Source organism: Salminus brasiliensis, chromosome 24 (assembly GCF_030463535.1).
Source record: "Salminus brasiliensis chromosome 24, fSalBra1.hap2, whole genome shotgun sequence".
In the NCBI taxonomy this organism is placed as follows: Eukaryota; Metazoa; Chordata; class Actinopteri; order Characiformes; family Bryconidae; genus Salminus; species Salminus brasiliensis.
In genome coordinates, this window is record NC_132901.1 from 18,367,021 (window position 1) to 18,388,360 (window position 21,340).

The 21,340-nt window shown below is 41.5% G+C and overlaps 1 protein-coding gene across 14 annotated transcripts in view; it reads right to left on the reverse strand.

Moving 5' to 3' along the window:
• Positions 1-2,332: 2,332 nt before the first annotated feature.
• The window catches only part of LOC140547107 (adhesion G protein-coupled receptor L3), a 423,620-nt gene continuing 404,612 nt past the window's right edge, over positions 2,333-21,340 (reverse strand). For 9 of the 14 annotated variants that reach the window (XM_072670638.1, XM_072670640.1, XM_072670645.1 and 6 more), the window contains 3 exons: positions 20,934-21,030; positions 10,467-10,595; positions 2,333-5,702 (listed from right to left, as the gene is read on the reverse strand). In XM_072670638.1, the coding sequence (XP_072526739.1) occupies positions 4,789-5,702; positions 10,467-10,595; positions 20,934-21,030 (1,140 nt within the window). In that variant the 3' untranslated portion in view covers positions 2,333-4,788. Of the gene's footprint in view, positions 5,703-7,499; positions 7,791-10,466; positions 10,596-20,933; positions 21,031-21,340 lie in introns of those variants that run through there. The other 5 variants (XM_072670648.1, XM_072670647.1, XM_072670646.1 and 2 more) reach the window with 3 other exon arrangements.

The window sequence follows — 21,340 nt, forward strand, 5'->3', positions numbered from 1 at the left end:
GAGAACCCAGTTCCACTGCTCAACAGCTTAATGCTCGGGGAGGGGGGGCTTTACATCCCTCTAGCCCCCCTTTATATCTCTCTATCCCATGGTGCTATAGGTTTGTGTTTATCTGCTCCAGAGAGTCTGAGCCTGTTTTAATGGCAGTACCTCTCTACAGAGTGTAGAAGTTTAGTCCCGAACCTGGTGATACTGAAAGTATCAGTTAAATATAAATGTCCTATATGATGTAAGTAGTGTAATTAAATAGTATTTTATATTATATTATATAATTGAATAATTTTTTTTTCAGATTTTACAGCATATTGATAATAAAATTACTTCTAAAAGTTAAAATATGGAATTGATTTGGCACTGAATCACAGCGTCTAGTCTGGATGTCTGTGTGTGTGTGTGTGTGTGTATACGCGTTTGCATGGGCCTCTGATGCTGAAAGCTGCTGCGTAAGCACGTCTGTGTGTTTCACTGGCAGGGCCGGTTATGAGCCACGGTAATGACTCATTAATTATGTGGAGTGTGTGTGTTTGTGTGTGTGTAAACTTGTGCGTCATCAATAACTTGAATGAAAGTCGAAGTTCAGCACTTTCTATTAACTCTCACGCTCCGCAAATGCCACTCACACTGCTCCCAACACACACACAGACACACATACACACACACACACATCTGTACATTTCCAGAGACACGGAAGACTGATCAGTAAAATCTTTAAGTAGTTTAGAAACATAAGAGAGATGCAAGAAAAGCCCCATTCGGATGGGATTAGCTTTCCATGGGGTGAAGGGGTAAAATCATTATTACCAGAGTTTCTCAGTGATTTTAGTCTTGTATGTCTCAAATGTGCTGTTTCTGTCATTGTTATGGACTAAGCGCTCCTGTGTCAGTAAAGATTCCAGTGCCTTTTATCTTTATATAACCTCAGGCTATATTAATGTGGGTGAATATTCCATCATATCCTGTTGAAGTGTTTTTTTCTGAAGTATGGAGGCACTCAAGGAGGCATTTACTTTCATCATGTATGGCACAGATACCTCAGGTCATTCAAGTCTGTGACAAACCGCAGTCAAATCCGAAAGTCGAGCCAAACAGCGTGACGCTTCTGACAGCTTTCGGCAAGTCGTTGTGTATCGTAGCCATAACGTGTTATGAACATGTAGCTGATAATCGTTACAATAAATTTCATACAATAAATTTTCAGATGCCTGAAAGTGACCTAGTACTAACATTGGAACTGACCTGTCCATGCTCCACCCACAAACAGCATTCGTTCACAACTTTCTCCAACTGTTGCGATGAACAAAAAATCTTTTGGAACCTCAAGAGATGAGTACCTGTCGATACATTTTTACCATGGACTCAAGCCAAGCTCCAGCTGTTGGTAGGAAAGGCCAGGTGATGCAAGTTTCAAAGCTCCTCAAACCACGTCCCAACAACCAGCAGCCATGGGCTCCTCTAAGCAGCTGGCTGGCACTCTGAACATTGACATCAATAAAGCCCACAAAGCCAGAGAAGACCTACAAAACGATAGCAAAGCCTTTTTTAAATTGCCATTTCCTCAGTTTGTTTGTAATTAAGAGATGAGACAGGAACAGTTAACAGATAAGTGGAGGACAAGAGGAGGTCTGGAAGACGCTTTCAGAGAGATCTGCTCATAGGACTAATAGAAAAGCCTTGACTGTGACTGCAAAAGCAAGCAACTGTGACTTCAGCAAGCTCTAGGACTTTAGAGTGGTGGTGCACTGTTCTACTATGCAGCGACACCACACCTGCATTAAACCAATTCCATGCACTTCAAAGAGACTCACTACGACAGGCGAATTTTGTGAAACATTTTTACCCCTGAAGGTTAACCTTTGACATGCAAATGTACATCCTCAACCAACAGCGCTGCTGCTCTGGCTCTGTGAGCTATGACGTGCTCTGCTCAGTCTGAGTCATGGAGTCAACATTGAGGAAGTGCTGATTGTTGCTATTTTAAAAAACAGGAAATATTCTACAGCTCTTTTTACTGGGATTGCAAAAAACAACACAAGCGAGAGCGAGATGCGGGAGTCGGGAGGTGGGATGGTTAGATGGTAGTTCTCTTTCCCTCTGGGGTTGGTAGTAGTTATTTAGGGCTTTAGCTGGTTCGTAAAAACTGCTGAACCAAAACAGAGGACTGTGTACACCACTGATTCCGGCCTCAGAGTCACGGCATTACGGTGGCTTAAATATGACCTGCATGGAAGAGTCATCAGAAGGATACCCTTACTGCAAAGACAACAAAGACACACACACACACACAGACCAACACACACACACACACACACACAACAGCGCCCCAATCACCAGCTTCAGTCTTGATCAGTAATTTATTTGTTGGCAAACAAGTTTCACTGTTACAACAAATATTAGTTAGGAGGTCATTCAACTTCAAAAATCAATACAAAAGAAACCAAAAATAAGCAATAAGGAATAAATAAAATCCATGATCACCCTCGCGACGGTGAAAACCAGAACATGAGCGGCGGATGTTTACTGACGGACGTTTTGCTGATTGCATTTTTGTTGTTGTTGTTGTTGTTGTTGTTGTTTTGTCTGATCACCTCTTTGCAGAAACAGAAATAAATAACCGTCTATTCTCGTTCAGCTGGAAGGAAAACACAGACAGGCAGGTTGGCGTTTTTTCCTCGCTCCAAAGGTCGATCTTTAATGAGTGAAACTTCCCCATCCTGTGTTTTTATACAAGTGCCTAGTGCATTATCAACATGGAATTCGCTCTGTTTCCCCATTCCATGGCACTGGAGTCTTCCTCAGCTGTCAGATTCACAAGGAATTTGGACTCTTGCACCCAAAACAGCATCACTTTTCTTTTTTCCGTCTTTTTATTTATTTATTCTTTTAAATCAGCTATATCTACACACTGAAGTAACGCAGTTGGAAAATGAAACATTTTTGGGAAACAATGAGAAAAAGTGAAACGTCGGAAGTCGAGAGGTGGGAAAATCATCTGTGGTTACAACTGTAGAATGGCCTTTTTTGCACTTTTTTTTTTTTTGCTTTTTCTCTGTGATTATATTATGTGCTGCTGCTGCTGCTGTTGAAAAGAAAGAAGAACGACAAAGGAAGAGAAGATGAGGGCAAGATTGAAGTCCAGACCTGAAGAACCGATTCTAAATCACCACGCTTACAGAGAAAAGGAAAAAAAAGCAGACTGTTCAATTGCTAGTAGCTGTACACTTACATAGAAATATTTTATAATCTCTGATATTAGTTTTTTTTGTCTCCACTTTTTAATATTTGTTATTAATACAGCAAAAAACGGAAAAACAAAAAATATGCTCTACGGCATGTGGTGTTGTAGTCGTCCTTTTTGCGACGCCTTTTTTGCCAAAACCTCCGGCCTTTGGCCTCGTCTTATTGGGACGGACCACTGCAGCAAAGTGTACCGATCCCATCCCATCGGACAAGAAGAAAAAACATTTAAAAAGCAAATGTCAGATAAAGAAGTGTAATAAAATAGTCTTTTTCAGAGTCTCCTCCGTCCTAATCCGATTGCTTCCGAGCCTGTATGCACTGCTGTCAGTAATAGAAAAGTTCCTGACTGTGTTTTTGTCGTTGAACACAAGGAGTCTTTTTCAGCTCTTATCCCACTGCCTTATTCGTTATTCCATGCGGGGTCCAGTCCGTCATGGGGAACAAGTCTCGTTGAAGAGTCTGCAAAGAACGTCCAAACAACGTTGGTGTCCACAATCCCACCAATCCTCTCTAAATTCAAATACAAAAAGCAGGTCCAGAATGTTGTTGTTTTTTTTTTTTGTTTTTTTTTTACTTCCATTGTTTTGTTTTTCACAAGAACGCGGACAAGAAATGTCTACGACTGCGGACGAGTGACTGGTAAAGGAAAGCAAAGGAGACCACGCAAGGAGAAGAGGGCTTCGGTATGAGTCGGTGCGGGTAGGGAAGTCGGAACGATGTGTGTTTGAATTGTGTTTGCGTGTTTGCGAACAAGGAGCTGGTGGTTCAGTGTTGCGCTTGCAGCGATTCCCCAGTGGTCACCACACCTAAAGATCCTGAAGATCCACTTTCTCTGCAGAGTACATCCAACATGCTAGCCCTCTTTCTCAGCTAGCGCTAATGTACCTCATCAGGCCAATCAAGTCAAGTTCTGTGATATCACAAATTAGAGGATCTAGCTTTGGGAGATCAACATCGAAGAAGAAGCCCCCACTGATGGCTTCTTCCAGGTAACAGGGTTAGGGTTCTTTACCACCACAATCAAGGTAGCTAACATCTGGCCAAAGTGGGGCTTCTTCTGGCCAGTGTTGTCAAACAGTTCACCTATGCATGCGCTGGTCAAAAATGCATTGCTTTGTAGACTGCTGTCTTATCCATGACTTTGTAGGAGTGGAGAAATTCAGTTCTGGAGCAACTGCAGCATAAGATTCAGTGTTTACAACCCCCTAAATTTAGAGTATGCTATGAGCGTGAGTGTGAAAAGTCACACTGCTAAGACAGATTAAGTTGTAAGTTCCATTTTGGTGTAACTGAGAGCATGCAATATGGCGAAAGGTTGAATTTGAAGGCCTTCGAAGGCGATATGGGATCCAGAAAAAGACCTTCAGTTCTTTCCTTTTCTCAAGTCACAAAAGAATGCATTTGTGAGCAGATCATGGATAAGCCAATTAGCTGTGCACGAATAGGTCCATTAACACACCAGCGGATTTGTGGAAACAGATTTGTGTTTGGAACGAGATTCTGCAAGAAGGCAGATCTCCAGGACCAGGGTTTGGAGACCTTTAAACTGCTCTATAAGCTGGTAACGAGGTGGGGGGGGTCCTGCGGCGTCCCGTCGGCGGAAGAAGACGACGCTTCGTCCTTGTTGCTCGCAGGGCCGATGAAGCCGTCGCTGCTGCCGCGGCCCAACTGGTAGTAGGAGTGCAGCTGGTGCAGGTGGTTCCGCGAGCCCAAGTTTGGCATGCTCTTGTAGTACACGTCGTCGGGCTCGGCGTGCGTGTGCCCGTCTCCGCCTCCACGGGGCAGCGTGCGGGCGTCCGGCCGCGACTCGGGTGACTCAGGCGAGTCTCTTTGGGGCTCTGGCGTCTCTTCGCGCTGATCGTCCGTCAGGAGAGGGAAAAAACTCTCACTGTTCTCCTGAGGGAGGCGCCGGCGGGAGGCGGAGGGGGCGGGGCCAGATCCGAATGACGAGAGGGGTTGGGTGGGGAGGGAGGGTCGTTGCCGCGGCAACAGCGGGGCGTCCGAGTCCGACTCCTCGCGGATGAGCTCCAGGCCCAGACCCTCATCCGGCGCGAAAGCCGGCGAGTCGTCCAGGTCTAGGGCAAGATCCACGGGCAAAACGGACGAATCCTTGCCTCGGATGCTGCCGTTGTTGCTGAGGTTAGTGAGATTGCTCACGTGGGTCACGTTGCTGACGTGCGCCACGTTCCCCACGTTGTTGACCAGCTTGTTGACGAGGTTGCGGCTGTGCTCGGCCGAGCGCTCGCGGTTGTTCAGGTAAGAGGGCAGGTAGTTGGAGGTGAGCTCTTTTAGGATGCGCTTCTCCAGCGTGGTCTCTGGATGCGGCCCGCCGAAACCGCGCTCGATGATTCGCACACAGTCGCTCACATAGTCCGCTCCGGCCAGGCTGTAGCTATTGCCATGGTTACCATTCAGTGGTAGAGTATCCATGACACTTGTATCCCGGGCATTGTTCAGGATTCCCTCTGAAAAAGAGATTCAGAGTAAGCACTAATGAAAAACTGCACACATTCACACACACACACAAACACAGGCTTATTACATGCACCCTCACACACAATCACTCCTATCAAACACACACAGAACATCTTAGTCATATTATCTAGTACTGACTGGATTCCTTTATTAAGCTTAAAGTGACTAAAAACAGCATATTCTGTTACCATTTACATGAGAGTGATGTCTAAAAGCAAATCAAGAGCGGATCAAGAGCAGATCCAGCTACATTTTAAGGGGTGGAGTATCACCTATATTAAGCCTGATCCAGTTCCAATCCTTTGTTTCTTTTTCTTGGGCCTTGTTTACACTACTATCATGGGTTCTCCATAATGTGACATTATTCTCTGTCAACCAATTTAACCTGATTCCAGAGTCTCTCTAGTGGCTATTTCACCAGTGGAATGGAAATCGACTAGCTAATGGCATTTTTACTAGTGCAAATCCAACCCAGTGGACATTAGGCATAGTAAGAGAGACCAGTATTTCAAACCAGCACTTTCCATGTGCTACCATTGCTGTTGAAAATATGTGTAGGGCACATTTGTTCTTGTTGGATGCGCTCTGTTTTTTTCCAGGTGAACGCAAGAACAACGCAAGGTGAACGCAAGTCAATTTTTACCTCATTTTCTACCTAATTTGGAAGGCCAATTAACCAATCTCCATCCATGTATACATTCCTTATCACTAGCAACACCCAAAACTGAGAAAGTGCCATCAACCCACCCCTGAGAAAGCAAGGCCAATTGTGCTTCACTGGACAGTGGCTGCTGATGGCAAGCAGCATGACCCAGGATGGAAAAAATGATCCTGGGATTATAGTGGCTTAGTCCACGAGACCACTCAGAGCCCCTCCGTAAGCAGTTATTATTATCTGAGTAACAATAAATAACTTTAAATCCTATTTTTTTCATTCTCAGTGTTTCACCTGCATAGCTAATATAGCCTTATGAATGCTGTCCACAAAGACATTACTGTATTTTATACTGAACTGTATTATGAATTCTGTGTATATCATAACATATCATAACATATCATATATCACATCAGATCAATATCAACCAGGACGCAATACTGGGATTGGATCAGTGCCAAAAAAACTGGATCAGGCTTTCTGAGCTTTTAACAGAAAACTTACCTTAATAAGTCTAATTTCAACTTTTACAATAACTAAAAGTCTATTAAACCGCCCAACTGTGCAGTCAACTGAGAACATCATTACAGACATATATAAAAATATATACTCCACAAACCATGGAACACACACGCACACTCTCAAACACCCAAACACACACTTACACACATACACAAACACAATTAAAGCACAGCCATGCTGCGGCTCGATGTGTAGGCATGTTTAAGCCAGGTTCCAATCAACACTGGTCCTTATTTAGCACTAAAAGGTTTACATGGCTACTTTTGGCTAGAACACCACTGTAAGATGAGCCATTTAATAACACAAGCGTTTTCTCTTTCTCGCTACTTTAATGTGCTAAATAAGGCCGGAGGAGAGGGGATGGAAACATCTCAGCTCTCTCATGCAGAGAAAGTGTGGATCTGCACCCGCTACAGGCTCCAGAACTTTCTCTTGGACTCATAGCAGAGGAGAAGTGGGAGCAGGTGATGCGTGTGTATTCTATGCACGTCTCCAAAAGTGGCTGGATTTCAATGTATTGATTTTTTTAAAAACGAGTCCAGCCTTCTTAGGCCACATGACGAAATTTCAGTACTGAACAAATTTGTCTGTAAACCTTTTCTTTCCTCTTTTATCGTAAAGGTTGATGGTGCCGTATAGCCCATCTCTGTTTTACCAGGTAGCACTTAAATTAATGAAAAGGAAAAAGGGTTTTATTTCTTTTTCTTCTAAATGGTGCCTGTAATTGTTTTATGGAGGGTGAAGTAGACTACATTTCCCAATGAGCAACTCTTGAGAGAGTACACCATTAAAAGAAAAAAAGTTCAACAAAAAGAATAGCGTGGAAGAAGGAAATACGAGGGCAATTACATTTGGTAAGCAATATTTAGCTTGACTCCCATACTTGTCTCTCTGTAGGGCTCTTAACGGACAGCATGGAGAAAGAAAGAAAGTAAAAAGGAAGAAAGACAGAAAGATAGAGGAAAGACAGAAAGAAAGAAAGCACAAGTAAGCATCCAGTGACAAGTCGAAGAGAACATGCACACAGGTTGATGAACTGAACAAAAATGACCCGTAACTGATCAATCCAGGCTCCGCCCACCAACACGTTCTTCTGTAACAACCTTTGCTAGGTTGGACAAGCTTTACTGGACACAGATAGAAACCTCATTCATCTGACAGTCCCACAAAGGCCCACAAAAGACCCACTTTTGGTTCCATAAAGCAGTGGTTCTCAAACTGGTCCAGATGTTTGCTCTATCCCAGTGTATAACAGGTTTCCTTCAATCTGATGCAATTTTATTTGTGTAGGATGAAGGCTAGAAGGACCAGAGGATGGGTCAACAAGAAGAGGATGGGGTCCCCTTTTGAGTCTTGGCTCCTCTCAAGGTTTCTACCTCTTGATTTGAGGGGAATTTTCTTTTTTTCCCTTGGCTTGTTTAAGCTGAACTGAGATCTGGGTCTGAGGCTTGTTCTGAGCCAGCCAGTGGCAACAGTGGCAAGTAAAAGCTTACTTTTAGCAAGCGGAGGAAACTTGGTAGAAACCAAGACTATATTCTAAATCAAAAAATCCAGAGGAACCTCGATAAATCGGGTTGGAGCAAAACATGGCCACCATGAAGAGCAGCCACTGTCCGAGTGTAAGGGACCTTCACAGAATGTAAAGCCTATGCCAAAGTAAAGCTCCCACCTAGAACATTCCCATTATGCACAGATTCTTCTCAGTCTCACTCATTTAGATAAAACATTGCTTCCTAGGGAACCAAAAGCTGTTCTTCAATGGCCAAGGTTTTCAGCACTGGACAGTTCCCAGTCCTGGATTTTGCTGTTGCTGTTACTCTAGGTGGCTAATCAGATTTGTATGCTTGTGTAATCGAGCTAAAGCTCTCACGGTAGGTAGAATGAAGACATGGCAGCAATTCCGTCGTTTCCAACCTGCACAGAATTCCTGAACGGACTTCCGATGTCCAGCTTGGTAGAACAGCATAATTTTAAACTAAAAGCAAATCAAAAACTCCTTCAGTTAAATATGATATGGGTCAACGTTCTTCAAAGCTCTTTTTTTAACCTTGCAAAAGTCGATATGAAAGAATGCATTAGTGGGCGGAGCCTGGGTAGATCCATTCTTACCCTCACCCATCTTGCAACACACTACTTACACAGACAAACACAGAGTAGTAGACAAAAATAAAGTCCCAATCAGCAGAGAACAGAAAACGGCTTCCGTTAAGAGATGGGACTTTCCAAAGCACAAGGAAGGGGTATGCCTCTATTAGTGCCCCAGGAAGAGCTCCACAATAAAAAAAAGGGTATAAGCGAATTATTGATTGGGTTAAAGAGGCACATTCGGAGTATCCTTGGTTCTACTCATAATTTCAGAGCTTTTATTGATATTAGATTTCAAGGTCGCTGAGATGTTGGGAGCACAGATGAAGGTATTTTTTTATATCCTTGCTGGTTTGAACTTGGGAACATTAAGCCTTCCTTTGTAATGACGATGCTGTTGACCGGAGCTGTAGTTTGAATGTAATGTGACCCCCCCACGCACCCACCCACCACCCCACCCCCAAGTATGAGGAGCATGAGATTCTTCATGAACAGTTCTTGAGGGAAATGTTTTCGAACACTGTGCACTTTCACGTTTCCGGTCATGCTAAAGAATTAGACCTGAAATATGGAGAAGAAATTCAACACTGATGAGTGGAGGGAAAGAGTGAGAGAGAAAACGGGAAAATGAGGCAAGGTGAAGCAAACCAGAGAGATGAAGAAAAAGAGAGCAAGAGAGAAAGAGAGAGAGAGAGAGAACATAGAGAAGGAGGAGAAACTGGCGCGACAGCATCATGCAGCGCTGCAACAGCCACAGAGAAAAGCACCAGGCCTCCTGCTGTGCTCTCCACAAGAACACACACACACACACACACACCCTGCTGCACATTTGCTTCATGCTGCACGTTCCACGCTGAACACTCAACTCCCTGTTAAGCTCTGGGAGTAATATGGCAGATGGCTGTCGGGAAGGACATCTCACCTTCCACCGCAGTCGCTGCTTTAGCAATAAATTTAGGAAGGCTTCGTTTGGTTCCAGTGCTATGACTTTGAGAGGTGATATGCTATGTGGACAAAAGTATTGGGACACCTGCTCATTTGTTGTTTCATCCCAAATTGAGGGCATTCAAATGTCCACAGTGTCCGTGATCCGTGTCCACAACAGTAGCCTACTTCAGACTGCCTTCTCTCTGAATATGATACGACCATAAACCATAAACCAATTATTTATTTAATAAGTCATTCCATTTAATGGAAGAAGCAATAAGGTGGCCTCAGTTTCTACAGTACATTTTATTTTGGTGTGATGTTTCAAGAGGAGAGGACGCAGAGGGAGACCATGAGGTATATATATATATATATATATATATATATATATATACAGCAGCAAACCGACAGAATGCACAGAACTCCACAAAGAATCATACACACACACACACACACTCATCAGAATGCTCCATGCAAAAGCACACACACACACATAAACACACACATATACACTGGCACCCATGCAGACTGGAGGTTAGTTGAAGTGAGTAGAGGCCCAGCACACCTTGCGTGTTGTACATGCTGAGTGGCGGGTTGTTATACACGGCCGAATCCCCAACTAAAGTGTTATAGGGGTTGTTTGAGCCGTGCGGTCGCAGGAGAGCGTTTGAGATGAGATGGTTGGCCATAGCACCTGATTCAGCCGCCCGCACACACACACACACACCCATTCATACACACACACACGCACAAACACACACACGGAGAGAAAAGACACAGAGAACGTTAGACAAACGCTGCAGAGACGTCCACGCAACGTTGGCGTCGTTACCTTTACAGTTGCGAGGAGGAACAAGGCAAGGACATTCGTAACAACAGCGGAACGCTAGCACTGGCATTCGTCTTTCAGAGACAGTTGAGCAGCAGAGGAAGCACAGAGAAAACACTGAGACGACGTTAGACGCTACGATCCCATCAGTCCAGCCAGGCAGACTAGGGACATGGCTTGGGAGTGTCTGTGTCTGTGTGTGTGTGTGTATGATCTCCCAATAGAAACGTCCATTTAGGTTGATTGTTCCTGTCCAAAAATACGACAGATTTGGACACCCCTACTGGCAGCTTTGTAGATCGTTCTACACCCACTCACTTACACAGCCTGGCTGTCATATTCTTTGGACCTGGGTGTAGATTCAGCAGTAGATTAAAGTGTAGGTCAAGGTGTCGGTTCAGGTTAGGTTTCGATTAGGTTAAGTCTAGGGTAAGGTTATGATTAGGTATAAATAAAGGTGTAGATTAAGGTTAGGTTTAAGAGTAGATTAAGGTTTAGGTGTAAATTAAGGTGTAGGTCAATTTTAGGTTAAGACTGGGTTTACATGTTGATTGCGATTAGGTTTAGGTGCAGATTAAGATTAGGTTTAGGTGCAGATTATGGTGTAGGTTAAGACTATTTAAGGTGTAGATTAAGGTTAGGTTTAGGTGTAGATTAAGATTATGTTTAGGTGTAGATTACGGTGAAGGTTAAGATTATTTAAGATGTAGATTAAGGTTGGGTTTAGGTGTAGATTAAGATTATGTTTAGGTGTAGATTACGGTGAAGGTTAAGATTATTTAAGATGTAGATTAAGGTTGGGTTTAGGTGTAGATTAAGATTATGTTTAGGTGTAGATTACGGTGAAGGTTAAGATTATTTAAGATGTAGATTAAGGTTGGGTTTAGGTGTAGATTAAGATTAGTTTTAGGTGTAGATTACGGTGTAGGTTAAGACTATTTAAGGTGTAGATTAAGGTTAGGTTTAGGTGTAGGTTAAGATTAGATTTAGGTGTAGATTAAGATAAGGTTTAGATGTAGATTACGGTGTAGGTTAAGATTATTTAAGGTGTAGATTAAGGTTAGGTTTAGGTGTAGATTAAGATTAGGTTTAGGTGTAGATTATGGTGTAGGTTAAGATTATTTAAGGTGTAGATTAAGGTTAGGCTTAGGTGTATGTTAAGATTAGGTTTAGGTGTAGATTAAGATTAGGTTTAGATGTAGATTACGGTGTAGGTTAAGATTATTTAAGGTGTAGATTAAGGTTAGGTTTAGGTGTAGGTTTAGGTGTAGATTAAAGTAGTTTACAGTTTGGTAGGTTTGATGAGTCGACTCTCAGTTGTGAGTCGATTCTCTGTTGTGAGTCAACTCTAAGAGGAGTCACCTGTAATATTTTTTTGGGAGCAGGGCAATACTGGATACACAGGCTACATAGCTAGCAAATACACTTTTCAAAAGAAAAAAACCCTAAGAGTCCCAATTTGCCAATTATCTGCTTCAATTCCCTTTTTTACCTCAAAGAGCCACACCTGTTAGTACTCCAACCTGCACTACATCAGCTAGCAGGTGGCAAGTTAACTCTGCTTTAGCTCAGAAGGCTCGTTTGTATTAAACAGCGCTGGCAAACCGTCTTTTGCAGCTTGTGGGTGATTAGGAGAGACATTAAAGGAGGTACCAACTGCCCTGAATGCTGAGGCACATGGTGGACTCCTATTTCTAAGTCACGGACCTGGGAGCGCATGCTGTGCCATCCTGAGTAAGCGTTTGTGTTTGAACCAACTCCCTGATTCACCTAATCAAGCCACAAGCTGAGAAGCTATAGCTGACTGCATTCAATTTATTCACTGATTCTGAAGGGGGTTGCGCTCTTAAGGAAATGCAGCTGTCCTATATGTAAACAATTATGGAGAACTTATAAAGAGCACATCCACCCTTGATGTCAAGGGTTTTTGCATGTTAGGGGGTCGAGAACAAGCATGTGAAGGCTTAGTGAGGAGCGAACAAGGTAGATAGCAGACATCACCATGTCGAACAGTGGTAGAGTCATTATTTGTAAGGTTGCCACCCACTTCCATGTAATAGAGGGAGCAATACTCTCAAATTAATAAAATATAAAATAATTTGCAGATACAGATGCAGCAGGACTGGATTTTTAACCTCTTGGGGGCACACTAGACAGGTTAGGGACTCCTATAAGGAGACTATACTTACTTTTGCCATTTAAATTCCTTGTAATTGTATATGTAAAATATGTAATTTAATTTGAATGCATATTAGGTAATTAACAAATAGAAATTTGCATAATAATTCTGCATACATTTAGTTTGTGTTGTGAATCAAAAAGCTGAGGATTGAATATTTTATTTTTTGTTATATGTTTTTTTTCCTGTGAGAAATAAAAAAGTGGTCCAGCTCTAGCCCAGGCCTGGCATTAGGCATGGTGCCAATAGGTTAATTTTTATCTGCACCAGAGAGTCCTATTCTATTGGCAGTACTTCTCTACAGGGACTAGACAAGCTTAGTGTGCAATGGGCATCAGCAATGGGCGCAGCTTAAAGTAGCTGAATGCATTCATTAGAAGGGGTGTCCACAAACTATTTGGACATACAGTGGATTTACAGTTGCAAGAAAAAAGTAAGAGAACCCTTTGGACAGGCTGTGCACAGGGCAATCCCAAGAAATACTGGCTAACTGACATGTTTCCAGGAAGGAATTGTTCCATATTCCTCCTTAACATTATGCAAATCTCGCTTTTACCAATAGGAAATGTTGATGTAGGAGATTTGGGGGAGCTACAGATTTTTAAACTATAGGATCACTTACTTTTTCTAGCCTGCACTATTTTTACTGATGTTTACTCAATATGCCCAATAAATGACATGAACTGTCCAACTGCCTGGGAGTTATTAGTTTAGTTAGATTGTGTTTGTCAATAATTGGCAGCTACATAACGATCAAACCACATTTTATTTTTTTTAAGTAATCCAAGCAAAGATCATGAGGTTCACCTACTTTTCGCTTGCAACTGTACAGAGAATCAAAGCGCACTGTCTAAATACAGTGTGATCGATTCTTTAAGTTCTTTAAGAGTGTATGGTAGTGGATTGAAGGTTTGAAGTCCACACTCTTGAGAAAATTTCTCAGCTTGTTTCAATGAGCTTTGCGTGAGAAAATATGAATATTTATGGGCTGTTATACCTAACGTCTAATAGTTACCCTCACTAATTAAACTGCATGCAAATGAGAAGCGAAATGTGAAACTCTCAATTTAAAATAAAGAACTCTTCCTCACCTTTCTGCTTAAACGAATCAACTTCCTCACATCTGTAATTCACTGACAAACTCAACAGCTTGATCCGAGTCACCCGGTCGACCCGTCCCATCTCAGACGCTCAGCTTGCTCTTTGCATTAATGTGTTCATTACAATGTTGTTTTTGTATCCTGCAATCAGTGGGCTTTTTTTTCCTGTGTTGCTGATTTTAGTTGGCTAATTATACACCTCGGAAAAGAACCTCTTTTGAAACGTAGAGCGGTGGGGGAGACGCACCACCGCAGCATCTGGACGCTTTCCATCTGTGCCCATCACTGTGAAATAATCGCGTATGGAGAAATGAATGAAACACAGCAAATGCTATCTGGAATCAAAGTGAGTGTTCTGCATCTATGGAGGGGAAGAGAGCAAGCGGGCGCGAGAGGAGAGAGAATAACCACTAATCATTGCGGAACAGGTGAGGGGCTGATGTTAAACTGCTGTTAAAGGTTGTTCGAAAGACCTCCTCATTGCTCATCTAACTAATGAAAGCAAAAAAGGAGTGCAAATTTCGAGCCTAGCAAAAAGGCAAAAGCAAGCCTGAGGCAGGAGCTGCTGGCCAATTAAATAACAAACCCATCAGCCCACATAACCCCACCCACAGCCGGTCTGCATCATGTTCTCATCATCATGAATCACCTAACTAACTGTTTTTGGCACGGGAAATTTGCCTGTGTTTATGTGAGCATCTTCTCGTTTAACGGTTATCACTAGTAATAACAAAAGCATGCTGCATATTTTTTATTTACCACATTAATATTTATCTATATTACAGTACTGTGCAGACGTTTTAGTCAAATTGTACTTAAAAAGCTCCTTATCTGGTCAGTAAGTTTTTTTTTCCTCAGTAAAACACTAATATTAGAATAAACACTAATAATGTTCATTCAGAAAGTTGTGGTTTTCCATCACTGTGTTCATTAAAACATCTCCAAAGCTCTCCTTATGAAGTCTAGTATTAGTTATAGCTATCATCCAACACCTGGTTTGGTAAATCAGTGCTTAATGAGGTTAAATCAGGGGAGCTGCTGCTGCTGCTGATGGAATTGAACACATCCACGCTGTGCTGGCTGATAAAGGGGGGGGGGGGGGGGGGGTCTAGGAGAAACCTGGAACCAAGCTTAGTTCTTAAGACTAGCACACAAGATCTCAACTACATTCTTCAACATGAGGAATACTTGCTACCTATTACAGTATGTATGTTTACCTGCATCTGTTCTAATCTGGAGTATTGCTGAGAGTGCTGAGTATTGCTGAGAGAAATATGTTTAAATGATGTGTACAGTCTGTACAGTACTGTAAATATCCTATTTTTTCTGTGTCTATATCAGTTTTGTGTGTATAAGCTGAGAAGGAGATACTTTACTACGATTTGAATCTGATTTATGTGTCTTTTTTATGTGCATGCCTTGTTTAAGCAAAACATCAAAGTTTTGTTTCCTTTATGACATCAGAAATGTAATTTATTATGTAACTATATATATTAATTATGTTTTTGTGTAATAGCATTCGTATAATTCAAATGACAATTACTGTAGACTTTGAGAAGTGGAAATAGTGATTCTGATAATTAATTTTGGTGTATTTAATTTTTTGTTTTATAATAAAATGGTGTTTTTGTTAATATAATTATTAGTCTCCATGTTTGCCATTATTATGCAAATGTATTTATTAAAATAAGTGGTGAGACAGTGATCTGTCTGTTCAACCTAAGAAAATTATATGTTGGGACAAGCAAATACACTGGGTTTATTCAACTCAAAAAATACTTAAATAATGGGTAATTAATTTATCAAGTATTTATTGTAGTTGAATAAACTCCATACATTACATAAGATCATTTGTATTTAGGTTGAATGGATGTTCTTTTTTACTCCTTTTAAAACGACTCCAATTTTAACCCGACAGTTTTAATCCAATTTTGAAGCATTCCTAGCTAGGACTCCCCACATCCCACAACGCTACCCATGCTGGAAGGGTGAATACTAGCATGTGTTTCTTCTGAGCCCTCTGCATCTTTTCAAACTGCTGCTAATGCAACATCATTGGAGCTCAACACGCTTGGAGGAGAATGCTAACAGCCTGTTCTGTTACATCAATGGCACTGTTGCCACTGTGCTAAGCAACAGGGGGAGAGGGAGGACCATCCTACCACCCAGAGTGAGCGAGGCCAATTCTGCTCTCTGGGACTGTGATAATAAGTACAGTCATGTGAGATGCAATTCAGACAGAATCAAGGTTCTTGTTTTTTTTTTTGTTTTTTGTTTTTTTTTTACTATGGCTGCTCTAGAACATCCGCTGATGAAGTTAGTTTCCGAGATGCCACCACATATGACCACCACTGGTCCGGGACTAGGACGCTGCAGATGCCGTGTGAAAGGGTTTACTGCACATATAAATAAGCAAGCAAATCAGCTGAATGCAAAACCATCGTCATGGACAATGAATGTGATCTGACTGATGTCCAAAAGGGCATGATAATAGGATACCATCTGAAGGGTGGTGGCATCTCGGAAACTGATAACTTGGGAAATTCTAAAGCCACCATAGTGAAGGTGGACAGAGAATGGAGCTCCCATCAATAGTGCCCCATGGCCATTGATGCCAGAGGGAAGGGAGTGGTACAGAGCCAGAGCCAGAACCAGAGAACCTCTATACTGAACACCTTCCATCACCTAATACAGTCCATGCCATGACATCAAGCTAGTGTCCTCCAAGCCAAGAGTGGTTATTCCCATGATGTGGTAGGTGATATGACTGTCTGTGTGTGTGTGTGTGTGTGTGTGTGTATTACTTGTTGATATATTTTTTAGTTTCAAGTAAAGTGAAGTGGATCTGGTTTATATAGTTGGATTGAAGGCAGTGACAGAACTGACAGTGTGAAGTCTGTAAGGGAGGAAGTGTGATGTTTTAGCTCCGCGGCAACACGGGAAGACTCTTCTGGAATGAAACTTTCCTGACCTAGATTTCCTCTCAGAACTGCACGGACTCACACTGTTTTATCTTCCTCATATTACACACACACAGTAACGGGTGACGACACGTCTCATCATTCCGCTGGCTGTGTGTATGTGTGTGTGTGTGTAAAAGTAAATTAATGTTGATGTGTATCATGATCTCTGTAATGTATCTCACTCTCTCACACACACACACACTCCTGACTGCAACACAGTCTCACTCAGCTTTAAAACATCTGCTCTCTACAATCGCAATGAATCATGGGTCCTGCGTGTGTTAACTGAGTGTGTGTGTGTGTGTGTGTGCGCCAGTGTGTGTGTGTGTGTGGGGATGGCGGCATTGAGTGCCTAATTATTGCCATCCTGACACTTCCTCTCTCTCTCTGCAGCGTCAATCCGTCATCCCAACGGCGCATTAGTGTCGTACTGAACTCAGAACTGTGCTGATTTACACAGAGAGAGAGAGAGAGAGACTTTGAGAGGGAGAGGAAATGTTGAGAAGTAGGTAGAGAGCGATGTGAACGAGAAGACAGAACACATGGGGAATGAGAAAAAGAAACCAGGGAAAAACAGAAAACTGGAGGGAAAAAACACGAGGCAGGGAAAGAAAGAGAGAGAATGAAAAAAAAGAAAAAAATAATAGAGAGACAAAAAAAGAAAAGATGGAAAAAAGTAGAGTGAACGAGAAAGAAGAAAGAGTGAGAGAGAGAGAGATAAAGAGAGAGAGAATGTGGATTGAAAAAGAGAAAGAACGAAAAAAAAGTGTGACGAGAGAAAAAAAAGGGGGCAGCTGAAAGAGACAGAAAGTGCAGAAAACAAAAAAAAGGGAAACATGAAGAGAAAAACTGAGAAAAAAATAGAAATATTGAGAGAGAAAAAAAAAGAATTAAAAGAGGAGTGAGGAAAAAAGTACAGAAAGAGGAGTGACAAAGGTGAGAAAGTAAAAAAAAAGAAGAAAAAGTGAACCGTAGAAGAAGAGAGAAAGAAAGAAATCAATAAAGAAAGAATTAAAAAAGAAAAAATGAGATGAAATTAAATAAAGAAAAAAGAAAATGCAAATAGAGACTGAACAAAAAAAGAAAAGGCAAAGAAGAAATAAAGAAACAAAGAAAACAGAATAGAAGATCAAAGAAATCAATAAAAAAGAAATCAGACAAAGAAAGAAGGAAACAGTACAGAGAAAATAGAGAAAAAAATAGAAAACAAAGAAAATAGAAACAAAGAAAAAATAAGAAAGAAAGAAAGAAAAACAGAGAAAGAAGAAATTAAAGAAGGAAAAAAGAAAAATTAAGATTAAGAAAGACTTTAGAGACATAACAATAAAAGAAAGAACAAAAAACAAAGAAAACAATGATAGAAACAAAGAGGAAATAAAAAAGATGAAATCAATAAAGAAAAAAAAAACAAATTAAAGAAGAAAAAGAAAGAAACACAAAAATAGAAAGAAAACTAACAAAGAAAGAAGAAAGAAAGAACAAAAGAAAAAAGTGGGAAAATAGAGAAGAAAAAAAAGAAAGTGTGATAGCGAGAGAGAGGCTGAGAGAGAGAGAGAGAGAGAGAGAGAGAGAGAGAGAGAGAGAGAGAGAGAGAGAGAGAACTCACTCTGATCTGTTAAATATAGAACTGATGAATTTCATTAGCATTTCTATGCTACAGTGGCATGTGTATTTAACAGTGGGTGGTTTAGATTAGACTACAGTAAGTCTGTCTGCACACACACATACACACACACACACACACACACACACACACACACACACACACACACACACACCTCTTTATTGCTGTGGTCAGTTTTATGTTTTGGACCACAGCTGATCTAAATGAATTAGTGAAATGTAATAATATGAATTATTATCTAAGGCAAAAAAAGCTCTATATGTTACGTAAGAAACTATAGTGTGTGTGTGTGTGTGTGTGTGAGTGAGTGACGCAACACAGAACAGAGGAAGATAAAGGACAGAGCAGAGGTCTGATTTGCATATATACTGCAGTGTGTACATCATCTCCATACGCTAAGCTGTAGAAATACTGAGCCCTGTTTACAGTCTGCTATATTATACCACTGAATCTGTGCCACACTGACTCTTCCTGCAGGTTCATACCAGATTGTCGGGCTTCGAGCTGTGTTCTACTCTATTACTGTGAATAAAGGAGGACATCCTAGAACAGTGTGAAGGGGCAAGAACATTCCACAAACGTTTTACGGTTCAGGGAACCCATCCAACATTCGGATTAGCTGATGCCCGTTCATGAATGCTAGGCTTCGCTGCTTATTGAGGAAAGCTGAGGCTTTTGGCCTTTCTTGGAGAACATTGAGGTTTTTCTGGTGTGTTGGAGAACATTCAGGTGCTTGGTGTATGTTGAGATTGTTGCTATCGTGAGGGTTTTGGTGTTTGTGGGAGAATGTTAGGGTTTGTTGGAATTTATTGGAGAATGATAAGATTTTTGGAGAAAGTTTGAGGCTCTTTGCATTTTCTTGATGAATGTTATGGGTTGTTGGTGTTTTTTAGAGAATGATAGAAGATTTCTGGTGTTTTCTGGAGAACAGTAAGGTTTTTGGAGACTCTGAACACTGGGATTGTGTTTGTTGGAGAACATTTGAGGTCTCTGTTGGAACATTGATGTCAGTGAGGTCAGTGTTGAAAAGTGTTGGTGTTGATGGTGTTCATTGGTAAATAGTAAGATTTTTAGTGTTTTTTGGAAAACACTGAGGCTCTTAGAGACTCTTGCTGGAGAATGTTGGGGTGGTTGGAGTTTGTTCAGGAATACTGGGACTGTGGTTTGTTGGTTTGTTTTAAGGTTTGTTTTCTTCGGAGAACACAGGCTCTTAGAGACTCTTGCAGATAATGTTGGGGTTGTTGGAGTTTGTTTACTAGGACTGGTGTTTATTGAAGACATTTGAGGTCTTTGTTGGAACACAGAGGTTTTCAGTGTTGGGAAATGTTGGGGTTGTTGGTGTTTGTTAGTGAATAGTAAGATTTTTAATGTTTTTTGGAAAACAGAGACTTTTAGGTGCTGGAGAATGTTGGGGTGGTTGGAGTTTGTTCAGGAATACTGGGACTGTGGTTTGTTGGAAAACATTTGAGGTCTTTGTTGTAAAGGTTTTTTAGATTTTTGGTGGCTTTTTTACAGGCTCTTAGAGACTCTTGCCAGATAACGTTGGAGTTGTTGGAATTTGGAACTGGTGGAGATGAGGAAATGAAGACATTTGAGGTCTTTGTTGGAACGCTGAGGTTTCCAGTGTTGGGAAATGTTGGGGTTGTTGGTGTTTGTTAGTGAATATTGAGATATTTAGTGTTTTTTGGAAAACACAGAGGCTGCTGGAGAATGTTGGGGTGCTTGGAGTTTGTTCAGGAATATGGAGACTGTGGTTTGTTTGAGAACATTTGAGGTCTTTGTTGTAATGTAAAGGTTTTTAGTGTTTGTTGGAAAATGTTGAGATTGTTGGTGTTTGTGAGAGTGTGAGGTTTTTGGAGAACACAGGCTCTTAGAGACTCTTGCTGGGGAATGATGGGGTTGTCGGAGTTTATTTACCAGGACATTTGAGGTATTTGTTGCTGGAAAATATTGGTGTTAGAGAATGGTGAGATGTTTTGGAGAACACTGAGGCTCTTGGTGTTTTCTGGAGAACACTGGGCCTTTTGGTGACTTGCTGCACAATGTTGGAGCTGTTGTAGGAATTACCTGGACAGTTGGAGAACATTTAAGGTATTTGTTGGAATGCTGGGTTTTTGGTATTTGTCAGGAAATGATGCGACTTCTGGAGAATATTGTGCCTCTTGGTGTTTGTCAAGCTTTTTGGAGTTTGTTTTTGTCCAAGTTGTGGTCTATTGAACATCGTTTTTGTGCTCTGGACTTCCCGCATTTTTCAGAAAATTCAAATCAGTGGGCCATAAGGAAGGAGATAAGGATGGTATTTTGAGTGCCATTACACGTGTCTATGTATGTGCGTACCTCTGTTGATGGTGGCTGAGCTGTTGATGTCCCCAGTGATGAAGGACGACTCTGACTGCTTCCTCACAGTATCGTTCCACATCCGACGGATCCGGCTCTAAGTAGAACACGCACACATATCAAACACATATCAGAATGAATATGTCACACACATTTACACACACACACTTACACACCCCCACCAAAAAAAGCCTTATGGTGGAGCATCAGACCAGCTGCATCATCCGTCTCCAACTAGCATGACGGTAACAACTGTCACTGCGCACAATAACCCATTTAAACTTTTCTACTGCGGTAAACTGGACTGTTAAAGTCTGACAATAAATACAAAAGCAGCTCTCGAATAAACCAGAGGCTGCTGCCGAATTCGCTTCCTTAGTGCTCTTTTTTTCCCACTTCTTTTCTGC